This window comes from Diceros bicornis, chromosome X (genome assembly GCF_020826845.1).
Source record: "Diceros bicornis minor isolate mBicDic1 chromosome X, mDicBic1.mat.cur, whole genome shotgun sequence".
Taxonomy (NCBI): domain Eukaryota; kingdom Metazoa; phylum Chordata; class Mammalia; order Perissodactyla; family Rhinocerotidae; genus Diceros; species Diceros bicornis.
Window position 1 is genome coordinate 41,342,392 of NC_080781.1, and position 26,966 is coordinate 41,369,357.

At 45.0% G+C, this 26,966-nt stretch overlaps 2 protein-coding genes across 3 annotated transcripts in view; one reads left to right on the forward strand and one right to left on the reverse strand.

Annotated features, from left to right (window-relative positions):
- Window positions 1-26,966, reverse strand: part of SYN1 (synapsin I) — a 43,778-nt gene that overhangs the window by 7,439 nt on the left and 9,373 nt on the right. For both annotated transcript variants that reach the window (XM_058535747.1, XM_058535748.1), the window contains exons 2-5: window positions 25,380-25,437; window positions 25,184-25,275; window positions 23,478-23,634; window positions 23,216-23,305 (exon numbers count right to left, since the gene is read on the reverse strand). In XM_058535747.1, coding sequence (XP_058391730.1) covers window positions 23,216-23,305; window positions 23,478-23,634; window positions 25,184-25,275; window positions 25,380-25,437 — 397 coding nt within the window. The remainder of the gene's footprint in view (window positions 1-23,215; window positions 23,306-23,477; window positions 23,635-25,183; window positions 25,276-25,379; window positions 25,438-26,966) is intronic.
- Window positions 3,031-7,025, forward strand: TIMP1 (TIMP metallopeptidase inhibitor 1). The gene is made up of 6 exons (XM_058535756.1): window positions 3,031-3,184; window positions 4,081-4,209; window positions 4,970-5,049; window positions 5,446-5,572; window positions 5,818-5,942; window positions 6,752-7,025. The coding sequence occupies exons 2-6, from the start codon at window positions 4,089-4,091 to the stop codon at window positions 6,920-6,922; spliced, it is 624 nt and encodes a 207-aa protein (XP_058391739.1). The 5' UTR covers window positions 3,031-3,184; window positions 4,081-4,088; the 3' UTR covers window positions 6,923-7,025.

A 26,966-nucleotide genomic window follows, 5' to 3' on the forward strand; every position in this document is an offset into this window, starting at 1 on the left:
AAGTATATCTAGGGACACAGAGAATATGCCATATGTACAAACGGAGAGGCATACATACAATCAGAGACACCCACAACCCTCCTAAGTATACAGACAACACTCCTGGGTGTATGCGTGCACAGACACGGACTCACACTCGCACACTCTGGAGTGGGGATGCCTCAAGTCTCCCCAGACCCCGACCCGGGGCGGGCTAGAGGGGCCGGTTCGGCCAACCCCTGCCCCACCATGCGCGGATGCACGAGCAGGGCCACGCCCCCTCCCTCGGCCGAGCGGACGGCTGCCCCACCAGGAGAGACGGGGTTCGGCCTTCCCGCCTTCCCGGAGGGGATGCTGGGGCCGGGGGCGGTTCCCGGTTCCCGACAGGCACAGGAAGCCCACAGGCTGAGGGTGACCGATTGACCTTCAGGCCTCACCCCCACCTTCCTCATTTCCCAAATGCCTGGCGTCATTCCGGGGCGCTGAGAGGCACCGTGTTGGGCTGGGGGTTACGGGATCCTCTAGTTAGCATAACAGGGAAACAATCCAGAGGCGGCACAGGAGCTAACACTCAGGCACACACACAGCTCCCAGAGGTGAACACCACATCCACAATTCCGTGTGCAACCTAGACGGGCTTTACAGAGGTGGACACACGACTCCCAGAAGCAACACAAAACACACGGGGCTGTACAAAACAGGTACACACGTACACCACACGGGGAGCACACACCACCTAAAGCCACACACGCCACTCTCAGAGGCAGAGACACAGCAGAGAGCTGCACGCAAGCGCACACGCACACACCCCGAGGTTTCTAGGCCCCTCTTTTCATAAACCCACCTTGTTTCCTCTGGACCTGAGCCTGAACACAACGCTATGTATGTGTGTGTGTGTGTCTGCACATGTGTGCATGCAGGGACCTTTGCACTCTGGGATCCCCTGGGGAGCCCTAGGTTTGAATCTTGGCTTCTCCTCGTCCTACGGCCATGTGGGACCCCAGGCAGGTCACTTAACCCCTCTCTGTGCCTCAGTCTCCTGATCTGTACAAAGGGCACAATCAGGCCCAAGCACTTCGTGTGTTGTGGGGATTGTCGTGTGTCCCATCTGCACACCCAGCTGGGCCCACAGCCCCCACACCCATCCAGCTCCCCAGATGGTCACACGGCCCGACACCCCTCCATGAAACCCCACCAGTTTCAAAACCTGCACAATAACCCAGATTCACACAACCTCGCACATATAGACAGTCGGCAAAACTCCGTGCTGACTCAGGTTTCAGAGCACAGAGGTGGCGTCAGAAGCAGGGTCAGCGAGGGGCTGCAGCAGGACTTTCCCTTCTCCCACGTCTCCCTTCGGGGCATCCCCCCGCACTGAGTCAGCCCCGCTCTCGTGCACTCTCACTCCCCCACTTTCACAATCAGCTTCTCCCAAGTCCTGGTGCACTTCCCTTCTCCCCTTTCTTGTCCTCCCAACAGAGCCATTTCTTCACTCTCATTCCCTCGACCCCTTTGTGTGTGCCTCAGTTTCCGCCTCTGTATAATGAGAATATGGACAGTCTCTAACTCACAGGGATGTTGTGAGGGATAGATTAGTTACTTCGGGGAGAAAAACGCTTAGCACGGTATCTGGCACACAGGAAGCCTCCATCCTCAGAAAGTGCTGGGTACTATTATTATTATTGGTTTCACATCCCTTGGTTCGCCAACATTAATTAGCAAGGAGATAATCAGGATTGACTCAGAGAGAACGCAGTCAAAAAGATTTTAGAACAGTGCCTGATACCCAGGAAGCACACTATAAATGCTGCTGGTAGTTTTTGTTGTGGGGTATTGCTGTTGTTGTTGAATGGGCTGACCTCCCTGAGTTAATCAAGCTTAATTAGCAAGGGGGTAATGGAGATTGAATGAGAGAATTTACCCAAAGACTTTAGGGCACAGTATACAGTAAGTGCTCAATAAGTGGCTGCCATCATCACTCCCATCATATTATTATTGGTCTGTCCTCCCTGAACTAAGGAAGGATGTTAATCAGCCCTCCGAGCCCTTTCCCAGGACCCCAAGGAAGATTTAGGCAGCATCTGGAAGCTGGAGGGCAGGGATTGCCTCACCCCACCCCCCACCAGGGGTGTGGGAGGGTTGGTGGGGAAGGGGCAGGGCAGGATGGGAGGGGATCAGTTTTCTACTGACTCACTGGCCTCTTTCACCACCATTCAACTCCCCCCACCCCAAAGCTCATGGATTCACCAGTACCTTCTCTGCTTGCCAGGACTGTGCCACGCCTGGGTTAAGATCCTGGCACCAGTTAGCCTAGGTTCAAATCCCAGCCATACCCTGTGATCCTGGGAAAGTTCTTCAATCTCTCTACACTTCATATTTCCTCATCTGTAAAATGGGAATAATACTGGTGCCCATCTCAGAGGCTTACTGTGAGCTTTAAGTGAGATAAACTATGCGGAGTGCCTAGAACAGAGTTGGTGCCATATAAATGCTGGCTATTTGCCTGTGATTTTTGAGAGCGGTTAAGACCCAGGCTCTGGCTCCAGGCCACCTGATTTCAAATCCCAGTTCTGCCACTTATTAACTGTGGTCTTGGATAAGTCACCTAGTCTCTCCGGGCCTCAGTGCTCCATTCACCTGCCTTATCTCCCTCCACTGCTTCTACTGATTTGTTTCTTCTCTGTCTCCCCCACCCTTCACCAGAATGTCGGAGCTACCAGGAGAGGGATTTTCGTGGTTTTTTGTGTGTGCTTGGCACACAGTAGGTGCAGAAGAAGTGTTTATTGAAGGAATGAACTAATTTGGGCTTCAGCCATGGGGAGTTGGGGGGATGTGGGTGATTGGATAGACTTCGAAGCGAGTTTGGAGACTTTAGGGAACTGCACTGGAGGGAATCCTGCCTGTAAGCCCTCCATTGAGGCCTCCTGGAAGGACTGTTGCCAGACGCCGTGATGAGGGAGGAGGATGGCCAGGGCGAGGCCCAGGGGGAGGGAGTGGAGGAGGGTGCATCTCTTTTTCAGCAGCCCTCGGCCCGCCCCTTGGCCTCCACTGATGGTGGGCGGATGAGTAATGCATCCAGGAAGCCTGGAGGCCTGTGGTTTCCGCACGGCTGCCACCCCCGCTCCTCGCGTGGACATTTATCCTCCGCTGCTAGGGCCCTGCCGCCATCGCCGCAGACCCAGCGCCTAGAGAGACTCCACCAGAGGTAGGCAGAGGCCCCGGTGGCCTGCAGGGTCTGGAGCTGGGCTGGAGCTTTCCTACCAGACAGCCAGCCTGGCTGCTCAGCCTGGCCGGCGGGTACCAGGACCCTGGGCTGGTCAAGGGGAAGAGGGTGGGGGGCTGGATCTGCTCCCCCAATCCTGACACTCCAAACTCCTTTGAACCCCTGACATCCACCCCAACTCCCCCAAACCCATGAGCCCCTAATATCACAGATGCCTCCTAAGCTGCCAACTCCTCTAATTTCCCTCATTGACCCCGAAATCCCCCCCAAACCCCTGAAGCTCCCTAAATTTCCCAAGCCCCCTAATCCCCCTGACTCCTAAATCCCAACTCCCTAAACCTCAAAACTTCCTCTGCTCCCATATCTCGCAGGCACCTCCACCCTCTTATGCCCCCAAACTCCCCCAACTCCCTAAGCCCCCAACCTCCTCCAAATTCCTCAGCCTCCCTCAACTCCTCCGCCTCCTCTCTCTCTCAATATGCACAGCCTGGAAACTTCCAAACTCCTTCAGCTCCCCAAACCCCAAATGCGTCACCCCCAACTCCTCAGCCTTCCGACTTCCCCAACCCCCTAAATCCTCAGACTCCCTCAGCCTCCTTATTCCCCAAACACCACAACCTCATAATCACCCCACTCTCCAGTACCCTACATCGCTCAAACCCCATAACTCCTAAACTCTCCCGACCCGCTAAACCCCTAAACTCCTCTGGGCTCTCAAATCCCCAACCCCCTTAAAATCTTCAAACTCCCCAACCCCTCAAGCCCTAGTATGGTCCCTAATCCCACCTTGGGGGGGGCAGGATGGGATAGGAGGCCTGCCCAGGTCCGTGGATCAACTGGGCTGGGAGACCCCTGACCCCTTCTCCCCACCCCTGCAGAACACACCATGGCCCCGTTTGCACCCTTGGCCTCCGGCATTCTGTTGTTGCTGTGGCTGACAGCCCCCAGCAGAGCCTGTACCTGTGCCCCACCCCACCCGCAGATGGCCTTCTGCAGCTCTGACCTTGGTGAGTGTACCCCACTCTGCCCACACACTCTGTGCTTTGTTTTCCCTCTCAGTCCAGTGGGGTTCACATGGTGCCTACCTCTAGAACAATTCCACTCCGCCCTGCACTGACTCTGCTTTAGCCACACTGGCATCCTCATGCTTCCTTGATCATTCCAGGCCCAGTCCGGCCTCAGGGCCTTTGTACTGGCTGCTCCTTCTGCCTGGTATACCCTTCCCCCCAGGTATCCACATGGGTGGCTGCCTCAAATGTCACCTTCTCAGAGTGGCCTTCCCTGACTACCCTAGTCAAAATTTTAACCACTGTTCCCTAGTACTCCTGATCCCCCTTACCCAGCTCTGAAATTCCTCATCACACTTAATACCTTCTAACATTCCATGCACTTTTTATTTTGCTTTTCTTGAGTCTGTCTCCTCTTGGCTAGAATGCGAATTGCACAAGGGAAGGGATTTCTGTGTTTTGTTCACCGTTGTGTCTTTAACACCCAGAATGGTGCCTGGCACACAGCAGGCGCTCCAAAATATTAGCTGAGTGAGTGAACACATGGTGAATATATGTCAAAGGCTTAGAGCAATGCCTGGCAAAAGCAGGCACTTAATATACACATGAGCTCTTTAACACATGTGTAAATCGCTTAGGGCACTGCCTGGCATCCAGCCACCCCTATTGAAGTATGTACTTTGCCAGTATTATTGTGATTATTTTATTTTATTGGCTCATGCAGTCCATTTGATTCACTTTTTTTCCTCCTCTCCTGCAGTCATCAGGGCCAAGTTCGTGGGGACCTCAGAAGTCAACCAGACCACCCCATACCGGCGTTATGAGATCAAGATGACCAAGGTAGCCCTCCTGACCCTTCCCCAGCAGTTCCTAACATCCCATCAAAAAAAAAAGCCTCTTGGGCCGGCCCCGTGTCTTAGCGGTTAAGTGCGCACGCTCCGCTGCTGATGGCCCGGGTTCGGATCCCAGGCGCGCACCGACACACCGCTTCTCCGGCCATGCTGAGGCCGCATCCCACATACAGCAACTAGAAGGATGTGCAGCTATGACATACAACTATCTACTGGGGCTTTGGGGAAAAAAATAAATAAATAAAATCTTAAAAAAAAAAAAGCCTCTGACCACCAGTTGGCGAGGAAGTTAGCTGTGATCTCGGGATGCTATATGACTTCAGGGAAGAACGTGGAGTGGGAGGATATGTCAGTAAAAAAGACTCTTTCCCTCATCCATCGACAGATGTTCAAAGGGTTCAGCGCCTTGGGGGATGCCCCTGACACCCAGTTCATCTACACCCCGGCTATGGAGAGCCTCTGCGGATACTTGCATAGTTCCGCGAACCGCAGCGAGGAGTTTCTCATCGCTGGTGAGGCCCCGCCCCCTCGCCCTGTGCCACGCCAACCCGCTCTTCAGACGCTGCCCGGCGACCGTGAGGGGGCGAGGCTCTGTGGGAATGGTCCCAGTTGAAATGGGGACCGCCCCAATTTAAGCCTATCAGAAGGCTGGGGGGTTGCCCAGCGGGGGGTCTGAGCTCCGGGGACGGCAGTCAGGCGCCGCCCTGCCCCGGCCCAGCCAATCAGAAGCCGCCTGTTGCCCCCTCCCCTCCCCCAGGACAACTATGGAAGGGGAACCTGCACATCACCACCTGCAGTTTCGTGGCTCCCTGGAACAGTCTGAGCTCCGCTCAGCGCCAGGGCTTCACCAAGACCTACGCCGCTGGCTGTGAGGAATGCACAGTGAGTGCCCGGGCCCTGCCCGCCCCTGGAGAGCCGTCCTTGGGCTCTTCCCCAAACCATGGCTTGTTTCTTGCTCCCTCCGGCTATTTCTTGTCCCTATGGCTGTTCCCCTGGAACAGTCATCTGTCATCTACCCAGTGTCTGATACCTGGGGATTCGCTGTTCCCTGGACTTTCTGGCTGCTTCCTGTCCCTCTAACTCCCCCTTGTGACTATTCTGTAGTCCCGCTGTCTATTCCTGACCCCCTGGGATTGTTTCTTGGTTCCCTAGAATGTTCTCCAAGAACCCAAAGTGCTGTTTCCCAAACCCACTGACTCTTCCCCAGCACATCTGATGTTGCTCTGCAGCTCTGACTGTTCCGCACACAAGGGCGTGTTACATTGCCCTTCTGACTATTCCAAGACTGTTCCCTGACTGACCAGAATGTCCTCTGACCCCAGTGCCTGTCTCTGAGCCCCACGGCTCCTTCCTATGCTTCAGTTCCCCACCTGCCAGCTGTTCCCTGCTACTGCCAGTTGTTCCCTATCCTATGGGACAGTTCCCGGGGAGACCTGCCTGACTGATGCTGCTGTGACTGTTCCCCAACCACTACTCCAAGAAACTGATCCTTTCACTGGCTTACTGTCACCTTGTCGAACCCAGTGACTGTTTCCCCAGTGGGAGGGGTCGTTCTTGAGTCTGTGCCCGGGTGGGGCAACACCAGGTCTCAGCAGCTCACTGTTGAAAGCTGAGGAGGGGAAAGTTCTGCTCCTTAGGGGAGGTAGGGGCAGGAGAAGCCCTCAGAGATGTGTCTCGCTCCCCTCCTCCAGGTGTTTCCCTGTTCATCCGTTCCCTGCAAACTTCAGAATGACACTCATTGCTTGTGGACGGACCAGCTCCTCACAGGCTCTGACAAGGGCTACCAGAGCCGCTACCTGGCCTGCCTGCCCCGGGAGCCAGGGTTGTGCACCTGGCAGTCCCTGCGGCCCCGGACGGCCTGAATCCTGCCCCCAACAGAAGCCGAAGCCTGCACAGTGTTCACCCTCTTTCCCACTCCTGTCTGTCTTTCTCCAAGACAGTGAAATAAAGAACTACCATCCAGCAGGCAGTGTCCCCGTGTAGTGTCTGGGAACTAACCCATGACCTGGGGGGAGCACCCTGGGACCAGTGCTGTGGGGAGTGAGGGGTGCAAAATGTTGGCTTTTTATATTTTACATGAAATGTGAAGATTTGGTAATAATCCTCTACATTGGCATTAGCATTGGTGATCTGCAACATCAGTAATGGTAATTTAACCTGCATTATCAACCACAACTTATTGGATAATCTCTCTACTCAATACTTTATAACATTTTACTAGACTAATTTATAATTTCCATTTGCACAGGGCTCTCTAGTTCATAAATTATCCCCCTGCTGACAAATCACTGCCTCCTTGGCAAATCCCCCGTTCACAAATCCCTCCAGTTGACAGGCTCATTGGCGAATGCCCTATCAACGGGCAAACAGCTCTTCTCCCTCGGGCACTGTCCTGATGTCATCCAAACTGTGGGTGTTACTGTCCCTACCCTTAGGTTTTGTCCTGTGAGTCTGACTTGAGTGAAAAGGGAAACCCCCAGGCAACCAGAGCCCCCTCCCCATAACCCAACCAGGGACTCTGGAGGAAGGGGTAGCCCTGGCCCCCCACCCATGGCCTGCAGGAGATTCCTTAGAGGTAGTTGTTTGGGGAAAAGGAGGGATGGGGAGAAGGTGTGATCTAGATATCCCCAAGCTCTGCCCTTCTCCCCCTCCCCCTGCCTCTCCTCCACTCACTCCTCTGACCAACTTTGAAGGAAATATTGACAGCAGTGATGTGCAGGTAGGGTTCAATATCAGGACCAACCAGGTACGTCAACCTGCAGCCCCCCAAAACCTCCCCCTACACAGCTCTCCCTTTACTAAAACGGGGACCTCTAGACCCGAGCCTCACCTTTCTGGTTCATCCTACCCCATAAAACCTGAGTGAGAGACCCTCCACTCCCTTCCTTCGGCCTTCCTGCTCCTGTAGCTGGGCCCAGGCCCCTCCGGGCCCTTCTCAGTCCCTGGCTCATGCCCCCAAAGTGACTTAAGTAAGGCCCCAGGGGACTGGAATTTCAGATTGGTGCAAACATTCAGTGGAACACTCAAGTGTCCTATTGACGTGAATCTGCTTGAAAAAAGGCTCCAATATATCTTCTTTGGTGAGGGAAAGGACCCCCAAATTCCCTCCCATCAGACTACTCACTGCTCCTACCAATAAGAACCCTGGTCTCCTCCAGGGTCTTCTGGCTCACTAAGTATGGCCCCCTGGATCCTCTGTGGCCCTGTCCTTTTGCACTCCTGGAAGGTTACCCCAGGACCCAAGGTATGTCCTGGATGGGGATAGGTGGATTTTGAGCCCCCAGTGCTCATCTGCCTGTGCAGGGGACGCACACTGCAGCAACAATTTCTCCATCAACATCTACACCTTGGTTCTGTCCTGGGAGGATCTGAAGCCCACGCACCGAAAGGGGCAAATGGCAGCCTTTACTGATGAGCACAACTGTAAGGGAAGGGCCTGGGCCCTGGTTTGGTCCTGGTGGCCGTATCACAAGAGTTTGGCAGCTCCTGACAGTACGAACCCTAATACTAGCTCCCTGACTCGTACACTGTTCCCTGAGCCCTCAGCTATTTCAACCCCTGGGGGGAAGGTGAAGTAGAAAGTGGCAGTGGAACCCAATGTGGAGGCCATTCTCCTGCCGACCTGCCCACCTGCAGGTGGTGCCCTGATCAAGACATCAATGCCTCATGGACAGGGCTGACCACCAGGCCCTGCTGCAGCCCTTTTCACAGAGTCCAGAACCGTATAGAAGGCCCCCTCCCCCAGATCCCGGCAGGAGTTCCTAGCAGGATATCTGTAGTCCTGGAGTCACTACATCTCCCCATCACTCTTCTATAAAATCCATTAAAGTGAGTTACCCCCCACCCCCTACCCCGGCATTCCATGTGTCTGTGTGTGAATCTCTGCTTGGGAGAGACTCTGATGGCTGAGAGGAAGCACGTGGGGGGGCCAGCCCTGTGAGGTGTGCAGCATGAGGTCCAGCTCAATGGGGAGCCCGGGGGCCAGCCCTTCCCTCACAGAGCCTCAGTACTTCTCCCTGAAAAATGGGCCTCACAGTCCCTACCCAGAATCATTCCGAGGTCTGTGCTAGGGTTGGAGGATGATTAATGGCTGTATTCACCCCTTGGGTATTTTTTCGGGTCAAAACACATGAAACTCTCATAATAATAACTTCATGTGTAATATTACTAACAATGATTTAATTTATAGACAGGCAGTGTAGTGTAGTGGTTAAGAGCATGAACACTGGAGCCAGGTCATTTGCATTCAAATCCTGCCCCTTCCATGTCCTAGCTCTATGTCCTTGGGGAAATCTTTGTGCCTTAGTTTCCACATCTGTAACATAGGGATAAAAAGACGGCCTAACTCATAGGGACAATGTGAGCAGTAAATGAGGTCGTACATACAAAGGGCCTGGAACAGTGCTAGGCACACAGCACTTATAAGTATTAGTTATTAGTAGTAGTACTATGGTAAATATAATTTAGTGTATAAGTTCAGTAGTGATAATTCTTTTTTTTGTTGAGGAAGATTGGCCCTGAGCTAACATCTGTTGCCAATCTTCCTCTTTTTTTTTCTCCCCAAAGCCTCCAGTACATAGTTGTATATCCTAGTTGTAGGTCCTTCTGGTTCCTCTATGTGGGACGCCACCTCAGCATAGCTTGAGGAGTGGTGAATAGGTCCATGCCCAGGATGTGAACTGGCGAACCCCAGGCCACCGAAGCGGAATGCGTGAACTTAACCACTACGCCACCGGGCTGGCCCCCAGTAGTGATAATTCTTATCAGTAATGATTATTTACAATATTTCAAATAATGTTTAATATCAGGATGATAATTTACATTATTAGAAATAATGTATACTACCAGTAGTAATAATTTAATGCACCCTGGAAACCTTAGTTCAACTCATGATCCTGATAATCTCCCCTAGAGATGTTACAAATATTTAATATACTCATTCGTAATGTTTTTCTTATTACTAGGATACTTGTACACTGCTTCCCAGTGTGCAAATCCCCTCACTGAAAAATATCAACATTTTCAAACACTTCTGAGGACAACCCCTCCCCACAGTGATAACATTCCCCACTATGAAGTCCTCATGGTGGACGATTCACCACCACATTTATAAATTTCTACTGTCGCCAAGACTACTGGTGAGAGATCTCTAAGCCCTTGGTAAATCTTTCCATTGAAAAGTCTCCTCTCCTCACTGTACAAATCCCCTCTTTCACAAATACCCCACTAACAAATACCCCACTAACAAATACCTCTGTTGAGCTACCCAAATATCCCATTGACATATCCCCATTGATAAATCTCCCCATTCATAAATACCCAGCAGCACTCTATCATCCACTGATGGACCCCCAGTGACAAATATCTCTCTTTATAATTACCCATCCATTGGCATATCCCCTCCTGACCACCCAGCTGACAAATCTCTCTATTCATAAATATCTTTCTATGACATAATTCCCATTGACAACTTCTATTGACAAATGTACCCATTCTTACATCTCAGCCAGCTGGCATATCTCCCCACTGAGACACTCCCATCAAAAATGCTCCCATTGATGAGCTCCCTTGTCAAGTCTTCCCATTCAGAAATACCCACCATTGTGCTCTACCTCATTGATAAGCCTGTTTGAAAAAAAATCTTTCCATTCATTAAAATCCCATCTATCCATATAAACCCTATTGACTGACTCCCATTGGCACATTTCCCCATCCTTAGATATCTCCAGTTGGAAAATCTCCCTGCTGGAACAGCTCCCAATGAATTACCCTGTATGTTGAAACATCTCTATCTGCCACCCAACGACAGATGAAGAGGTAGATTTCTATAATAAGACCAGCCCTTTCTTTTTATCAGTAGTGACTGACACCTATCTCACTATCCAGCCCTGGATACCTCCTATGCTAGTAGTGGTGAAATCTGAGGACCAACCCTGATTACACTGTAGAGCTCCCACCAAAGTAAACGATTAGGGCACAAGTTCTCTTTCGATATGGGGGTGAAGGTGGAGCTTTTTTAAAAAAGAAGATGGGTTGAAAGTTTGCATAAGAAGCTGTTAGAACCTCAGACACACTCCCCAACTCCCAATTCTCACTCCAGTAGAAGGCTGGAGGTATGCTCTCTTGAAAGAGTAAAGTAGAGGGTTCACGTGGGCAGGAATGACTATTGCTGTTGACTATTTATCCAATACTGAGCTTGGACCTCCTGCTGAACGTCTGTGGAGAGCTACAGCTCTGACTGATGGAGGTGGGGTCACTGGTACCAGAGGCCCAGACTCAGTGTCCTTTCCCTCTACCACACCATGGAGGCCTCCCCCTGACCCCAGGACCCTGGAAAGCAGTAGTGTTAGATGAGATGTTCCCTGAATCCTCTCCTGATTGTGGGTGAGCTGGGCCAGTGAAAGGTCATGCTTCAACTTCCGCCCCCCATGTCCCTCAGGCCCCTGCCATGAATCTCGCCTTCCTGCTAGCTCCTGCTTTACTCCTGGCTCTGTCTGTGACCACCCTTAGGCAGGCCTTCGGGTGCTACCAACCATACCCCCACGCTGCTTACTGTAACTCAGACATGGGTAAGTCTGGACCCATCTCAGAGAGGCCTCCAACACAGGGACTCACAGTGAGGTTCCAGAAGGGTGGATAAAGCCTCCTGAGGTGGCAGAACCTGGAGAGCAGTTTCTCTGCCAACTTTTTTTTCCAGGAGTCTTGGGGATGGGGAAAATCGTGAATGCCTGAACCCTAAGGGGGTCCCCTGACATATTTTTCCCACCCCTAGTCCTCGTGGCTTAATTCCTGGGGCTCATCGTCCTCACTGAGACCATGAGGCATTATGAGTTCAAATCACCAGGGTACCCTGCCCACCTCTTCCCCAGACCTGTCTCCCCACCAAAATATAAGCCCCTGACCCTGCTCTGGCTGAGAGAGTGGGGTGGGTCTGTGAGACCCAAAAGCTACTGATGTGATGTTAAGACCCCATCCCCTCACCCTATAAATGATCCTCAGTCCCAGTGTCCCTCTCCCTTTTCTCCCCTCAAAGACAATCAAGGTTCCTAAAGGGGTCCTGAACCTCTGGTTCATGGCCATACCTGAATATAAAGAGCAATGTGGTTATATCTATCTACACGTCCACCAAGAACAGCTGTGGTGACATCCATGAGGAGAGCTTCCCCTTCAGGAATTCCTCATCACAGGTCAGCCAGCCTGTCCCCACCCTGCCTGGATTCCTCATCCTCAGGCCTCCCTCTTTCCCATCCCTGGAACAAAGTGTCCCCTCCCTGGGGTATTCTCCCACAAAGTGCTCTCCACCCCAGGATACCGTGCTCCCAATTTTAGCCAACCACAGCAAATTCTGTCCCCCGCCCCCACCACCACATAGTGTCCTAAATCTTTGGGACTGACCACTTGGGGATGACAGTTTGTCCTAGCCAAGGGACATGTGGTCACACTTTACTGACAGTCAGGGCATGGCGTCTGTCCCCTCTAGGCTCTTTGAGGGATGGGAACCTGCACTTCAGGAAATGAGTGGTGTATCCTTGGAAGGGGCTCAGAGAGGAGCACCTCAGGGAGGCTTCCTGAATATCTACAGGAAAGGATGCCACTGGGCCTTCAGTGTACCCCTCAGATATGCCTGCAGCCACAGCTCCAGTGGTTTCTTGTTCTTTCTGCTCCCTGCTCCCATTTGCCAGTCCCTGCTTCCTCTCCTATTCCCTGCCCCTGCTCCTTCTCCATGCTCCCTACTCCCTCTCCCTGCTCTCTTCTTTCCTCCCTCTTCCCTACCCATTTGCTATTCCCTTTCCCTGTTCCCTGGCCCCTCTGCCTGTCCTTAGTCCCTGCTGCCCTTCTCTTCTAGGAGCAGAAACTATGAGGAGAAGCATGTGGAGCAGTGCTCTGCCCAGCCATCTCCAGGTGCTTCTCTGCCACCCCCACAAGGCCACATACCTGAATCGCAACCTTGCATAGTGTTTGTGGAGGGCCACTTGCTTGTTTGAGCACTGGCAAGAGGAACGTGAAGCCAAGAACTTGGCTACCTTCCCTGGTGACCTGGTATCTGCTATTGAATCTTCATGTACAACAGCCTCCTGCCTTGGACCCAGACTTCTACTCAACCACAGTGAACTGGGGACTCTCCACCTTCTTCAACATCACAAACCCGTCTAAGCCTCCCAAAGACCATCAACTTCTAACTGTGCTGGGGATCTATCTATCTGGCCACGTTCTGTTTCTTGATCTGGGTGAAAGTGACAGGAGTGTGCTCACTTTGTGAAAATTCAACCAGCTGTACATTTATGATATGTCCCCTTTTCTGAACTTGTTATAGCTCAATGAAATTGGCCCCTCAAAAGAAACTCCCCACCCTATTGACTTATCGCCTTGCTCCTTCCTTCAATTGCTCCCTCACTCCTGCCCTCTCTCTTTCACACCATTCCTACATCCCTGACCCTGTTGATTCTCACCCCAAAGCACCCTCTCTTTCTTCACTGCATAGGGACTATGAATCCTGGGCCCAGAGACGAGACTGGATCCAGAGAGGCTTTGGGGTTGGACTCCACCTGTCACAGCGTGAACACTCTATAAATATTTGCTGAGCCATAAATTACCTGTAGGGTAGGTAGCAAGGGAGGGGAAGTCCCTATTCCCACAGCACTCCCCACCCCTAGGTCTGCACGACCAGGTTGATGTAAGCAGATCACCAGGCTAGGGACGTCTGGGTGAAAAGAAGTCAAACTGTGCTTAACAGCGTCCTCCCATGAGCTCCACCCCTGACTGGTGACTCTTTAGACACACCGAACTGAGCATCCCTGAGGATTCCTGGCGGTCTGCAACCTGGATGGGAGTAGACGGGGTAGCAGAGCCAGAGTCCCTATATGTATCTCCCACCACATAATGGAGGCTGGGCAACCTTCCCACCAGAGCTTCAAAGTACAGGGTTGGGGAAACTGTTTCCACAAATCCAGGCCTAGCTTCTGCGCCTCCATGCTGCACAGTGGGGTAGGGGTGGCAAGCTGGCCTGCAGGAAGTCTAATGCCTCTGCCACCCTCTGCCACCATTTCCCACCATTAACTCTGTCTTGTTCCTGGCTTCTGAAGTCCTGTTCTTTCTGTCCCCGACAAAAATAGCCTCTACACAGCTACAGAACAGCCAGGAGGTGCGACTGCCCTACCAGATATCAGGAATTAATAAGAAAATGTAGTTATTAAGATAGTATGGCATTGGTACAGGTGTAGAGAAAGTGACCAATGGACTAGAACAGACAGTCCAGAACCTGCCCCACACATATTTGAAATTTTCATATGTGATAGAGGTGGCAAATCAGATAAGTGGGAGAAAAAAGGGTTACTTATAAGGAAAAAGATGAAACTGGATCCCTACCTACCTCACACTGTATATGAAAATCAGTTTCAAAGAACACATGTAATAAAGACTTTTATAAGAAAGCTACCTGCTTGCTATGTTGAGAAGAGTGTTATGTAAGTGGATGGATGTGATAGCCATTCTGTAATGCATGTAGAGAAGTGTTAAAGAACACATGTAATAAAGATGTTTGTAAGGGTGCTAAAAAAAAGAAAAAGAAAATCAATTTCAGATGGATGAAGAATTTAAATCAAAAACAAAGCTTGCCACTACCATCTACTACATTTCCATATGTACATGGATCTATATCTGGACTTTTAATTTTTCTTCCTTTAGTCTGTTAGTCTGTTCATCTGTCAGCATCATACTGTTTAGATTAGGAAAGATTCATAATATGTTTTCTGGCAGAGGCATTAAACTCCCTGTATGCTGTTAGGGCTAGTTCCCCCCATCATAGCTCTTCCTTTTTAGGGTTTTCCTGGCTATTCCATATGATGTTTGCTTTTCCATATGAACTTTACTATCAACTTGTCCAGCTCCAGATAAAAGCTTATAGGCATATTTTTGGGGATCACATTAAATTTATAAATTAAAAACAGAGACCTGAGAAGGGGAACTGACAGCTTTATGACATTAATTCATCCTATCCACGAACAAGGAATATCTTTCCATTTGTTCAAGTCTACCTTTGTGTCTTTCAGGAGTGTTTTAAACTTTTCCTCATATAAGTGTGCACATCCCTTGTTAACTTCATCCTCAAGTATTTTACCATTTTTGTTGTTATCATAAATGGGGTTTTCTCATCTATTACACCTTCTATCTGGTTATTTGTGTATATGAAAACTACTGATTTCTGTATGTTGATTTTATATACTGCTATGTTACTGAATTATTTTATTGTTTGAATTTGCTTTATTACTGGTTCTTTGGGAGATTTCAGGCATACCACCATATCATCTATAAATAGAGATATTTTTACATCCTCTTTAGCCATTCTTACATCTATAATTTTTTCCTAGTCTAATTGCATTGGTCTAATACCTCCAGTACAATGTTGAATAGGAGTGGAGATAGTGGGCACTTTGCCTTTGTCTTCAATGTCATCCCATTAAGTTGGTGATAACTTTAGGATTGAGGTATACCAATTTTATCATGTTAAGAAAGTATAAGTTGATTTCTATTTTTGAATGATTTTATCAGAATGGGTGTTGAATTTTGTCAAAGGCTTTTTAAATATCTATGGAAATGATCATATGATTTTCTCCTTAGATCTATTAATATGTTGTACCATATCAATACATTACCTATAATGAACCATCTTTGCATTCACAGAAGGAAACTCACTTACTTGGTCATGCTATATTATTTTCTTACGGTAGTTTTGAATCTGTATACTAATATTTTATTTAGGATTTTTGCATTGATATTCACCAGTGAAAATGGTCTATGCTTTTCTTTTTTGCGCTGTCAATGTTTTAATTGCTTTAGAAAAATAATGTGGAAGTTTCTTTTCATTTGGAACAATTTATGTGACATTGGGATTAACTGGTCTCTAACAGTTTGGTAGAATTTCCCTGCAAAACCATCTGGGCCTGATGTTTTTTTCTAAAGTAGTTTCTTAATGTCTTTCTCTATTTCTTTTATGGAAATTGGTTTGTTAAGCTCTAATGGGGGTCAATCTTGGTAAACTGTGTTTCCCTAGGAAATTATCCTTTCATCTAGATTTCAAATTTTATCTGTTTATGTTTGTTTATATTTTGACTTTTGGAATCATGCTAATGTCTTACATTTAAAAATATAAAATTACATCAGCATAGATAGAGAAAAAACTAAAATTTAATTCAAAGAGAAACAAAGTATATTTGAAATAAAGTGAATAACATAACCATGCTGAATGAGAAATAAAATGAACTAAACCAAGTAACTTTTTAATACAGTACTTTGACTGTATACCCTCGTCTAAAGACATAAAAAGGGCAAACAGATATCAAGCTCTACCTTACTAGGTTTGTTTTTCACAGTGGTATGGATGTTGAAATTCTAAAAATACTTTCTGTGTATTGTAGGATTGAACAAATAAGTAAATATATTGATGATGGTGGAGGTTAGGGTTCTCATTGTTAGAGAAGAGAAATACAAATATAGAATGGGGGAAGGCTAGAAGTAACTCTGTTGGATGTTGGATTAGAATTGGAGGTATCAGTAGGAACATTTCATATATATGTATATATATAATTTCATATGTATATATTTCATATATATATATATTTAAAAAATCCTAGCTCTGTACAATGAGAGGGCCTGGAAGCAAGGACATTCCAGTAGCAATGAGTATATCTAGCTCCCAGATCCTGGCTTTGAAATACCATTATCCTAGGGCTGGGGCTGGGAAAGAACAGGATATGCCTGGAGGTGATGTCAGTGGAAATGCCAGAGTAACAGCCTATAAAAATCCTCCCCACCATAAAAGCAATGAGAATACTGGCAAAAATTGTTAAAATCAATTTTGTAAGAATTCTGAAAATTGACCAAAGGTTTACAACAATTCAGGAAGCATATATTCAAGAAAAATGGCTGAATCTCAGAAAGAACAGTAAGCTTTGTGGCATTTGAACTTTTCCTGTTCCCATCTCCTTCTCCTCACCTCCACAACAGCATTGAAAATCAACAGCCTTGCAATCCTGATGAAAACCAGCAGCCTAGCAACCGCTGGAGGGGGCAGAACAGGGTTGAAGTTCCTCCAAAACCTCATTCCCAGAAAACTATCTTTATCTGACCTATGTGGCACTTTCTTAGAAAACTCCACTCACAGGACTTGTCTATTTGACCTGACTTAGAGTTCACCCGGTGTGAACAGCTTTCCCTTGGGGTGCTTTTCAAAAATAATCAACAGCAATTGTTTAACATTGCAGCTGCCTGAGGCAGCGATTACAGTTAGACAAATAACAAGCTGATCAAAAAACTTAACAGGAAAAGTTGGGTAATGAACCTCCAAAGGAGGTTTTGAAAAGCTCTGACATATTCCTAGGAATCTATAAAGCTGAAAATATGCATAAGGCTGTGTGCATTGCATGCCCAGGATCTCTGGCTGACCACGAAGTTCTGCACAAGCAGGACGTGAAGGCTAAGGCAAAGTTGTAAACAGCTTGCCTTAACATTGAAGGCATGCTCCAACATGCACACAGAGCCCATCAGCAAAGGCTGGGAGACTTACTGCTTCAAAGTATTTAAAGAAATGCCTGTCCAATTATTAGCTGATCACTAAGCTAATGGACCAAAGACTTCAGTGGCCATATATGACAAAGAATATAGCCTTTATAGAATTAGTTAAGGAAAATCACTTAAAAAGACAAAGAGCAACAAAAACAAACCCTGGGAAGGGGGAGAATCTGATTTCCAGAGTTGCCACATTATATTATTTAAAATGTTCAGTTTTCAACAAAAATTTATAAGACCTGCAAAGAAACAATAAAGTATGGCTCAAACACAGAAAAATAAAGCAGTCAAGAGACACTGTCCCTGAGGAAGCCCAGAATTTGGAATTAATAGCCAAACTACAATCAGATATTTAGAATATTTTCAAAGAACCATGTCTAAAACCAAGAAAGTATGAGAATGGTATTCTAATAAATAGACACTATCAATAAAGAATTATGGAATTGAAAAACACAATAACTGAAATGAAAAATTCACTAGAGGGGCTCAATAGTAGATTTGAGCTGGCAAAGGAAAGAATCAGCAAATTTTAAGATAGGTCAACTGAGATTATCCAATCTGAGGAACAGAAAGAAAAAAAATAAAATGAACAGAGCCTCAGAGGCCTGCAGAACACCATCAAGCATATCAATATACACATAATGGGAGTCTCAAAAGGAGAGAGGAGAGAGAAAGGTGCAATAAAGAATATTGGAAGGAATAATGGCTGAAAACCTCCCAAATTTCATGAAAAATATTAACCTATACATCCAAGAAGCTCACTGAATTTCAAGTAGGATAAACTCTCAGAGATCTACATCTAGACAAATCGTAAACAAACTTATGAAAGCCAAATACAAAGAAAGAATCTTGAAAGTAGTAAGAGAGAAGTGACTCATCACATACAAGGAATCCTCATACAAGGAATCCTCAGTAAGATTAACAGCTGATTTCTCAGCAGAAACCTTGAAGGCCAGAAGGCAGTGGGACAATATATTCAAAGCACTAAAAGTAAAAGACTGTCAACTAAGAATTCTATATACTTCAAAACCATATTCCAAAAATGAAGGAGAAATTAAGATATTCACAGATAAACAAAAACTTCAATGATCTATCACTAGCACACATCTCCTAAAAGAAATACTAAGAGATGGGCCGGCCCTGTGGCTTAGCGGTTAAGTGCGTGTGCTCCACTGCTGGCGGGCTGGGTTCGGATCCCGGGCGCGCACTGACGCACCATTTCTCCGGCCATGCTGAGGCCGCGTCCCACGTACAACAACTAGAGGGATGTGCAGCTATGACATACAACTATCTACTGGGGCCTTGGGGGAAAACATAAATAAATAAATAAAATTATATAAAAAAAAGAAAGAAATACTAAGAGAGTCCTTCATGCTGAAATAAAATGACACTAGACAGTAACTCAAATCCACATGAAGAAATAAAGAGCATCTGTAAAGGTAACTACACAGATAAATATAAAAGACAGTATGAATGTAGTTTTTGTTTATAATGTTTATTTTTTCTCTTATCTGGATTAAAAGACAATTGCATCAAACAATAATCATAAGTCTATGTTCACGGGCACATGATGTGTAAAGATGTAATGTGTGACAATAACAGCACAAAGGAGGGATGAGGGAATAAAGCTATAAAGAAGCAAAGTTTTTTTAAAAAATACTATTAAAATTAAATTGATATTAATTCCAATGAGGGTGGTATAAATTAAGATGTTAACTGTAATCCCTAAGGAAACTACTAAGAAAATAATTTTTAAAAAAACAACAAGAGAATTAAAATGGTACACTATAAAATACTTATTTAACACAAAAGAATGCATTAATGGAGGAATACAGGAACAAAAAAGACATAAGAAATATAGAAAACAAATAGCAAAATTACAAACATAAATTCTACCTTATTGGTAATTATATTAAATGTAAATAAATTAAACACTCCAATTAAAAGCAGAGATAGGCAGAATGGATGAAAAACATGACCCAATTATATGCAGTGTAGAGGAGACACGCTTTAGACTCAAAGACACAAATAAGTTGAAAGTAAATGGATAGAAAAAGACTTACTGTGCAAACAGTAACCAAAAGAGAGCTAAAATGGCTATACTAACATCAGATAAAATAGACTCTAAAACAGACATTGTTATTAGAGATAAACAAAGACATTTTATACCGATAAAAAGGGTCAATCCATCAAGAAGATGAAACACTGATAAACATGTATGCACCTAACAACAAACCCCCAAAATACATGAAACAATAACAGGCAGAATTAAAGAGAGAAACAGACAATTCAACAATAATAGTTGCAGACTTCAACACCTCACTTTAAATAATGAGTCAACAAGGAAAGAGAAGACTTGAACAGCACTATAAGCCAACTAGACCTAACAGACATCTATAGCACACTCCACCCTACAACAGCAGAATACACAGTCTTGTCAAGTGCACATGGAACATTCTCCAGGACAGACTATATGTTAAGCCACAATACAAATCTCAGTAAATGTAAAAGGACTGAAATCATACAAAGTATGTTCTCTGACCACAGCTGAATGAAATTAGAAACCAAAAACAGAAGGAAATTTGGGATATTCACAAATATGTGAAAAGTAAACACACTTCTAAATAACCAATGGGTCAAAGAAGAAATCACTAGGGAAATTAGAAAATATTTTGAGATTAATGAAAATGAAAACACAACATACAAAACTTAAGGGATGCAGCTAAAGTGGTGCTTATAGGGAAATTCATAGTTGTAAATGTCTATATTTAAAAAGAAAAAAGATATCAAATCAATAACTTAATCTTCCATCTTAAGAAATTAGAAAAAGAGAAAACTAAGCCCAGAGCAAGCAGAAGGAAAGAAGTAATAAAGATTAGAGTGGAAATAAACGAAATAGAGAATAGAAAAACAATAGAGAAAATCAATGAAACCAAAAGTTGGATTCTTTGAAAAGATCAACAAAATTGACAAACCTTTAGATTAAGAAAAAAAGAGAAAACTAATTATAAAAATCAAGAACAAAAGAGGGGACATACCTACCAGCCTTACAGAAATAGAAAGTATCATAAGAGAGTACTATGAACAATTGTATGCCAACAAATTAGAAAACCTAGATGAAATGGACAAATTCCTAGAAAGATACAAACTACCAAAACTGACTCAAGAAGAAATGGAAAATCTGGATAGGCCTGTAATAAATGAAAAGATTGAATTAGTAATTTAAAAAAAACTTCCTACAAAGAAATGCCCAGGACCAGATGTCTTCACTAGTGAATTCTACCAAACATTTAAAAAGAATTAACAATAATCTTTCACAAACTATTCCCAAAAACAGAAGAGGAGGGAATACTGTCCAACTCATTCTATGAGGCTAGTATTATCCTGATACCAAAACCAGACAAAGACATCATAAGAAAACTACAGACCAATATCCATTATGATTATAGATACCATAATTTGCAACAAAATACTAACAAACTGAATCCCACAACATATAAAAAGGATTACACATCATGACCAATTGGGATTAGGCCCAGGAATGCAAGTGTGACTCAACTTGCATGAAAATCAATATTAATACAATACACAATATTCATAGAATAAAGGACAAAAACCACATGATCATGTCAAACATAGAAAAAGCATTTGCCAAAGTCCAACATCCTTTCATGATAAAAACACTCAAAAAACTAGTAATAGAAGGGAACTTTGTAGGGCCGGCCCCGTGGCTTAGCGGTTAAGTGTGCGTACTCCGATGCTGGCGGCCCGGGTTCGGATCCCGGGCGCGCACTGACGCACTGCTTCTCCGGCCATGCTGAGGCCGCGTCCCACATACAGCAACTAGAAGAATGTGCAACTATGACATACAACTATCTACTGGGGCTTTGGGGGAAAAAATAAATAAATAAAAAAATTTAAAAAAAAAAAGAAGGGAAGTTTGTCAACACTTAGGTAGCAGTTAATATATGATATATGCCAGATGTACTGTTCTAACCACTTTATGTTCATTAAATAATTTAATTCTCACACCAACTCTATGAGGCAGGAACTATTATTACCCACATTTTGCAGATGGGTAAACTGAGGCACAGAGCATTTAAGTAATGTTTCCTATGTTAGGAAGCTAATAAGTTGTGGAGCTAGGATTCCCATACAGAAATTCTGGCTACAGAGTTCATGCTCTTAACCATAGCCAACTATACTGTCTCTCAGAGAATGTGGAATAATAATAATGCTAAACAAATTGGGTTTCCTAAGAACTAATGATTTCATCTTCATCTGTAAGCAAACTTAATTCATGATACTGTTAATTTATATCAGTGATCATAATTTGTAATACTGGTAAGAATTTTTAACATTAGTAGCAATGCTTATTTAACCGAGTTGGTAATGTGGGGTCAATATTGATATTTAATTGTTATTTAATTCATAAAACTGGTAATGATTATTTACATAAGTAAACATAATTTGTAACATTGTTAAAAATTTGTAAAATTAGTTGTAAAATTTGATGGCATTAGTAACCGTGATTCAATTTCTATTTGCAACTAAAATGTGATTCATAACCATGGTACTCATAATTTATATTAGTAATCATAACTTTAATATTAGTAATTATTTATAATGTCATATGGAATGTTAGCCATATTAATAATTATTTATATTAGTAACTATAAGACAATTCAAAACATAGGTACTCATAATTTATCTTAGTAATCAAATTGTAACATTGGTAATAATTTGTAACAACATTTTACAATGTTTGCACTAACAGTTTAATTTCTTTTAGTAATTATAATTTAATTTACAACATAGATACTCATCACTTATATTGATAATCTTAATTTGTAATACTTGTAAGAAATTGTAACATTACTTATAACATTTGATGATAATAATACAATTTCTATTAAGTATAGTATAATTCAAAATAGGCACTTATAATTTATTAAAGCATAATTTGTAATATTGATAATAATTTGTAATAATAGTTATAATATTTGATGATACTAGCAATGATTATTCAATTTCTGTTAGGAAGTATAATTTAATTCATAACATTGGTACTCATAATTTATATCAGTAAAAATAATTTGTAGTATTGGTGATAATTTGTAATATTAGAGATTATATTTTATGATAATAGTAACCAACAATTCAATTTCTACTTGCAAACAATTTAATTTATAACATTGCTACTGATAGTTTTTATTGGCAATCCTAATTTGAAACATTGGTAACATTTCTATCAGGAGGAATATTTGATGTTAGTAACAATGACTTGATTTCTATATGTAATATAATCTGATTCTTTACATTAGTTCTGTTAATTTACATTAGAAATCGATTTTTAATACTGGTGAGAATAGACACTATAAGTAACAGGATCAATGATTGAAATCACACTTGTAACCACGTAAGTAAATTCATGGTGTTAATAAACCTTATCACAAATCAACTTCACCCTCCACATGCAGCACTGGCTGTACTCTCTGACAGCACACCATTGGTAACCCATTCATTGGCAATATTATTGCGGCAGGCACGACGCTTTTCCCTCCCGCCCACTCTCCTTTCCTCAGACTCACCATCTCTTTGTGATTGGGGTAGAAGGTCTGATCGATCAGAGGGAATTCCTCTGTTCCCAGTTTCTTGTGCAGTCGAACCATCTGGGCAAACTATGAGAGCCAGGAGAGACAGGTCAGCAAGTGCTTCACCTGGAGGGAGTCTCCAAGCTGGGACTCCAAGATTCCAAACTCCCTCAGTTCCCCCAAATCACAGAGTGATTTCGAGCGCGCACATGCATGCCTGCGCTATTCCCTCTGTCAGGAGCACCTTCCAGCCACTTACCACCCAGGGCTTGTCACAGAAGTTGTAGACAGAATGCAAAGAGTTAACGCTGGGGATTCCGGCATACTGCAGCCCGATGACCAAACTGCGGTAGTCTCCATTCCGTGCCATGCTGAAGGCGTGCTGGCGGATCAGCACAAAGTCCGGCTTCAGAGACCTGGGGTGGCAGGGGTAGAAGTGTTGAGGGTCCCCCCAGAAGTTCCTCACCACCCTTCGAATAAAGACCAAGTTTCTAAATCTGCACAGCTCCTAGAAATTGCAAAGTGGTTTCTCACCTCAGCACACATGCACAAGCTGTTCCCTCCACCACACACACCCTTTCTACCCTTTCCCCATCTCGTGACCCCCTTAAGCCTTTCCTACTGCTCCTCTCCGCACCAAGGTCAGCTTGCAGCTGTCCACTCAGCTCTGACAGCTCCCTGGTCGCAATCTCTCAGACTACTAGCTATTGTCAAAGGATGATGCCCAGAATAAATTCTAGCCTCAGGGCTGTTCCCTCTGCCTGAAACATTTCCCCCCTAGATATCTGCATGGACCACTCGTTCACCTCCTTCAGGTCTTTCCTCAAATGCCCCTCACACTATCAGTCTATCCTACCCAAATTGCAGACCCCTCTACCATGCAACAATCCCCACATTCCTTTGCTGCTATATATTTTTTCTTAGCACTTTTACATTTTCTTTTTTATTTGTTTATTGTGTGTATCCCACAGTAGAATGTAAGCTTCATGAGGGCAGAGGGGTTTTTTGTTTTGTTTTGTTTTTTGGTCTGTTTGTTCCCTGCCAGGTCCTCAGCATGTAGAATAGCTCCTGGTACATGGTAGGTGCTCAATAAATATTTGTTGAATGTAAAATGCTGAGAGCAGCACCTGGCATGCAGTAGATGCTCAAGAAATGTTTGTTGAATTAAAAACTGAAAAGTTTGGCTTGTGGTCTGTTGAAATCCTTGGTTCTTCTTCAGAAGAGAAGCTATGTTTCCACACTCTATACCGAAGTTCTTTTTTTAAAAAAATGAAATATATTTGACATATTACATTGTGTAAGTTTAAGGTGTACAACATGTTGATTTGATACATTTATATATTGTAATATGATTACCATTGTAGCATTACTTAGCACCTCTATCATGTCACATAATTATCATTTCTTTTTTGTGGTGGGAATGATTAAGATCTAGTCTCTTAGTAGGTTTGATGATTATAACACAATACTATTGTCTATATTTTCCACGCTGTGCATTAGATCTCCAGGGCTTATTTATCTACTAGTTGAAAGTATGTACCCTTAAACAACATCTCTCCTATTCCTACACCCCCCAGCCCCTGGTAACTACCTTTTTACTCCCTGTTTTTCCAAGTTTGGCTTTTTTAGATTCCACAGATAAGAGACATCATACAGTATTTGTCTTTCTCTGTCTAATTTATCTCACTTAGCAAGCATGATGTCCTCAAGATCCATCCATGTTGTCGCAAATGGCAAGATTTCCTTCTTTCTCACGGCTGAGTAATATTCCACTGTATATATATATCATACCTTCTTTATCCATTCATCCGTTGACAAACACTTAGGTTGTTTCCATGTCTTGGCTTGTGATGTGCCTAAGTTCTTGCTCATAGAAGGATGCGTGGTGATATGGGGACTCCTCCTCAGCTCTAAGGGAGTCCTTATGCTGCTCCCATAACACTAAGGTACTCTTTTTATACTCACCGCATGACCTTCACCCCATTCCGAAGAACTTCCATGTCCACAGAGAACCCGCCATTGGCGTGAGCCACGAGGTTGAGATCAGAGAATTCAGCCTAGGAAGGAAAAAAAAAATCGGTGATTCATTCACATCACACAAAAATAACCACTCAGTTTTCAGTCTGGACAGTTGACCCCAGGTCCACCTGCCCCAACTAACCTGTTCTACTTTAATGTCAATTTCTCCATGGATCTTTTTCCCTTTGAAGTATTTCGCCCTGGAGAGGAAAAGCAGACCACATCCATCAATGTTCAAATCTCAGGAAGACAAAACCCAGACCAGTTCTTTGACCCCTTTGCCCCTTCATTGCCACTAGAGAAATCATAAAGTACTTTATAATTGTTGAAACACTTTGAAAAATTCAACAGTGCTTTGTAAACAGTAAAGTCTATTGTAATCCTCATGTAGGTGTGTAAATGTCAAAGGACATTGCACACTATAAAATAAGTCCTTAAACCACAGAGAGCAAGCATTTCCCAAAGTATGATCAGCTTGTCATACTGCTATCATAAATGTTTTTGAAAAGCTTTGCAAAATGAAGAGTGCTTTGTAAACTGTAATATACTTTGAAAATGCATGGAGGTTTGTAAAAGGGAAAGAACCTTAGAGAATACATATATATGAAGTGTGCCTGGGTATGTCTCAGTGCCCGTGTCTGCTTGTGCTCCCTGAAGCATCCCTCTGCTCTCTGGCCCTTTCCCAAGGAGGAGCACATTCACCACGTGTGGTCGTGTGCTCTGAGAGACACAACAGCTGTAGGTGGGCAGCTGTATGAGAAAAGGAGGAGCAGACCGAGGAGCGCAGGCTGGCTGTGGTTCTACAGAAGCTGGAGGCAGCAATGATGAGGGTGGGAAGAAATGCAGCTGAGGGTGAGGGGAAGCCATAGGAGAGGGGTAGGAGCAGCAGTAGGCACAGCACGAACTGCTATGTCACTGTCCTTGGGCCCATCCCCAGCTGGGCTGGGTTTCCCGTGGCCTCCTCCTCCAGGCCCAGGATTCCTACCTGACAGGATTCTCCACAGACAGAAGCTCATCCCCAACCAGGTTTCTCATAGAAGGGGAATGAGGAGGGGAGCCACTCCCGGGGTCACCTACTTGCACACAGTCAGGGTCTCTGACACACACACATAGTATGAACAGGCCCTGGTGACTTCACTGACATGCTCCAAAGACCCCAAGCACAGCTATTTTCTCCTCTCTTTCTCTCTCTCTCTCACACACACACACACACACACACACTCCCTCACTGACACTGTCCTCTCACAAGTGTTAGAAGAGAATCTCTCTCAGACCTGCATATTTTTCATCTATAAAGTGATGATGAGTGTAGAGTACATCACTATTTTTCAAACTTTTTTGACCATAAGTGTAGTGGATACTGTGATGCTTTGCTCAGATCTCCTCTTCAGGGCCAATGAACTCTGAATATCAGCTGTTGAAAGCTCATGGCTGCGCCCCACTGGGAATTGTCTTCTGTCACAGGAAACTGCCTTGGCCAAGGTTATATCTACTTCAGGTAGCCCATGGCTTATATCTGGTCTGTGAGTGAGTACAAAGGCCAGCCTCTTTGCCTCAGTACGGGCTGACTCTGAAGGGCCATCCCAGTACCAGAGCTCCCCCTAGGATCAGCTGAGGCCTCTGCCCAACCTTGCCGTCCCTACAGGTGTTGATCCCAAAGGCACTCCTCAATAAGCCTCCTGCATGCAAATTTCTGCCTCAAAATCTGTTTCCAGAGAACCCAACCTAA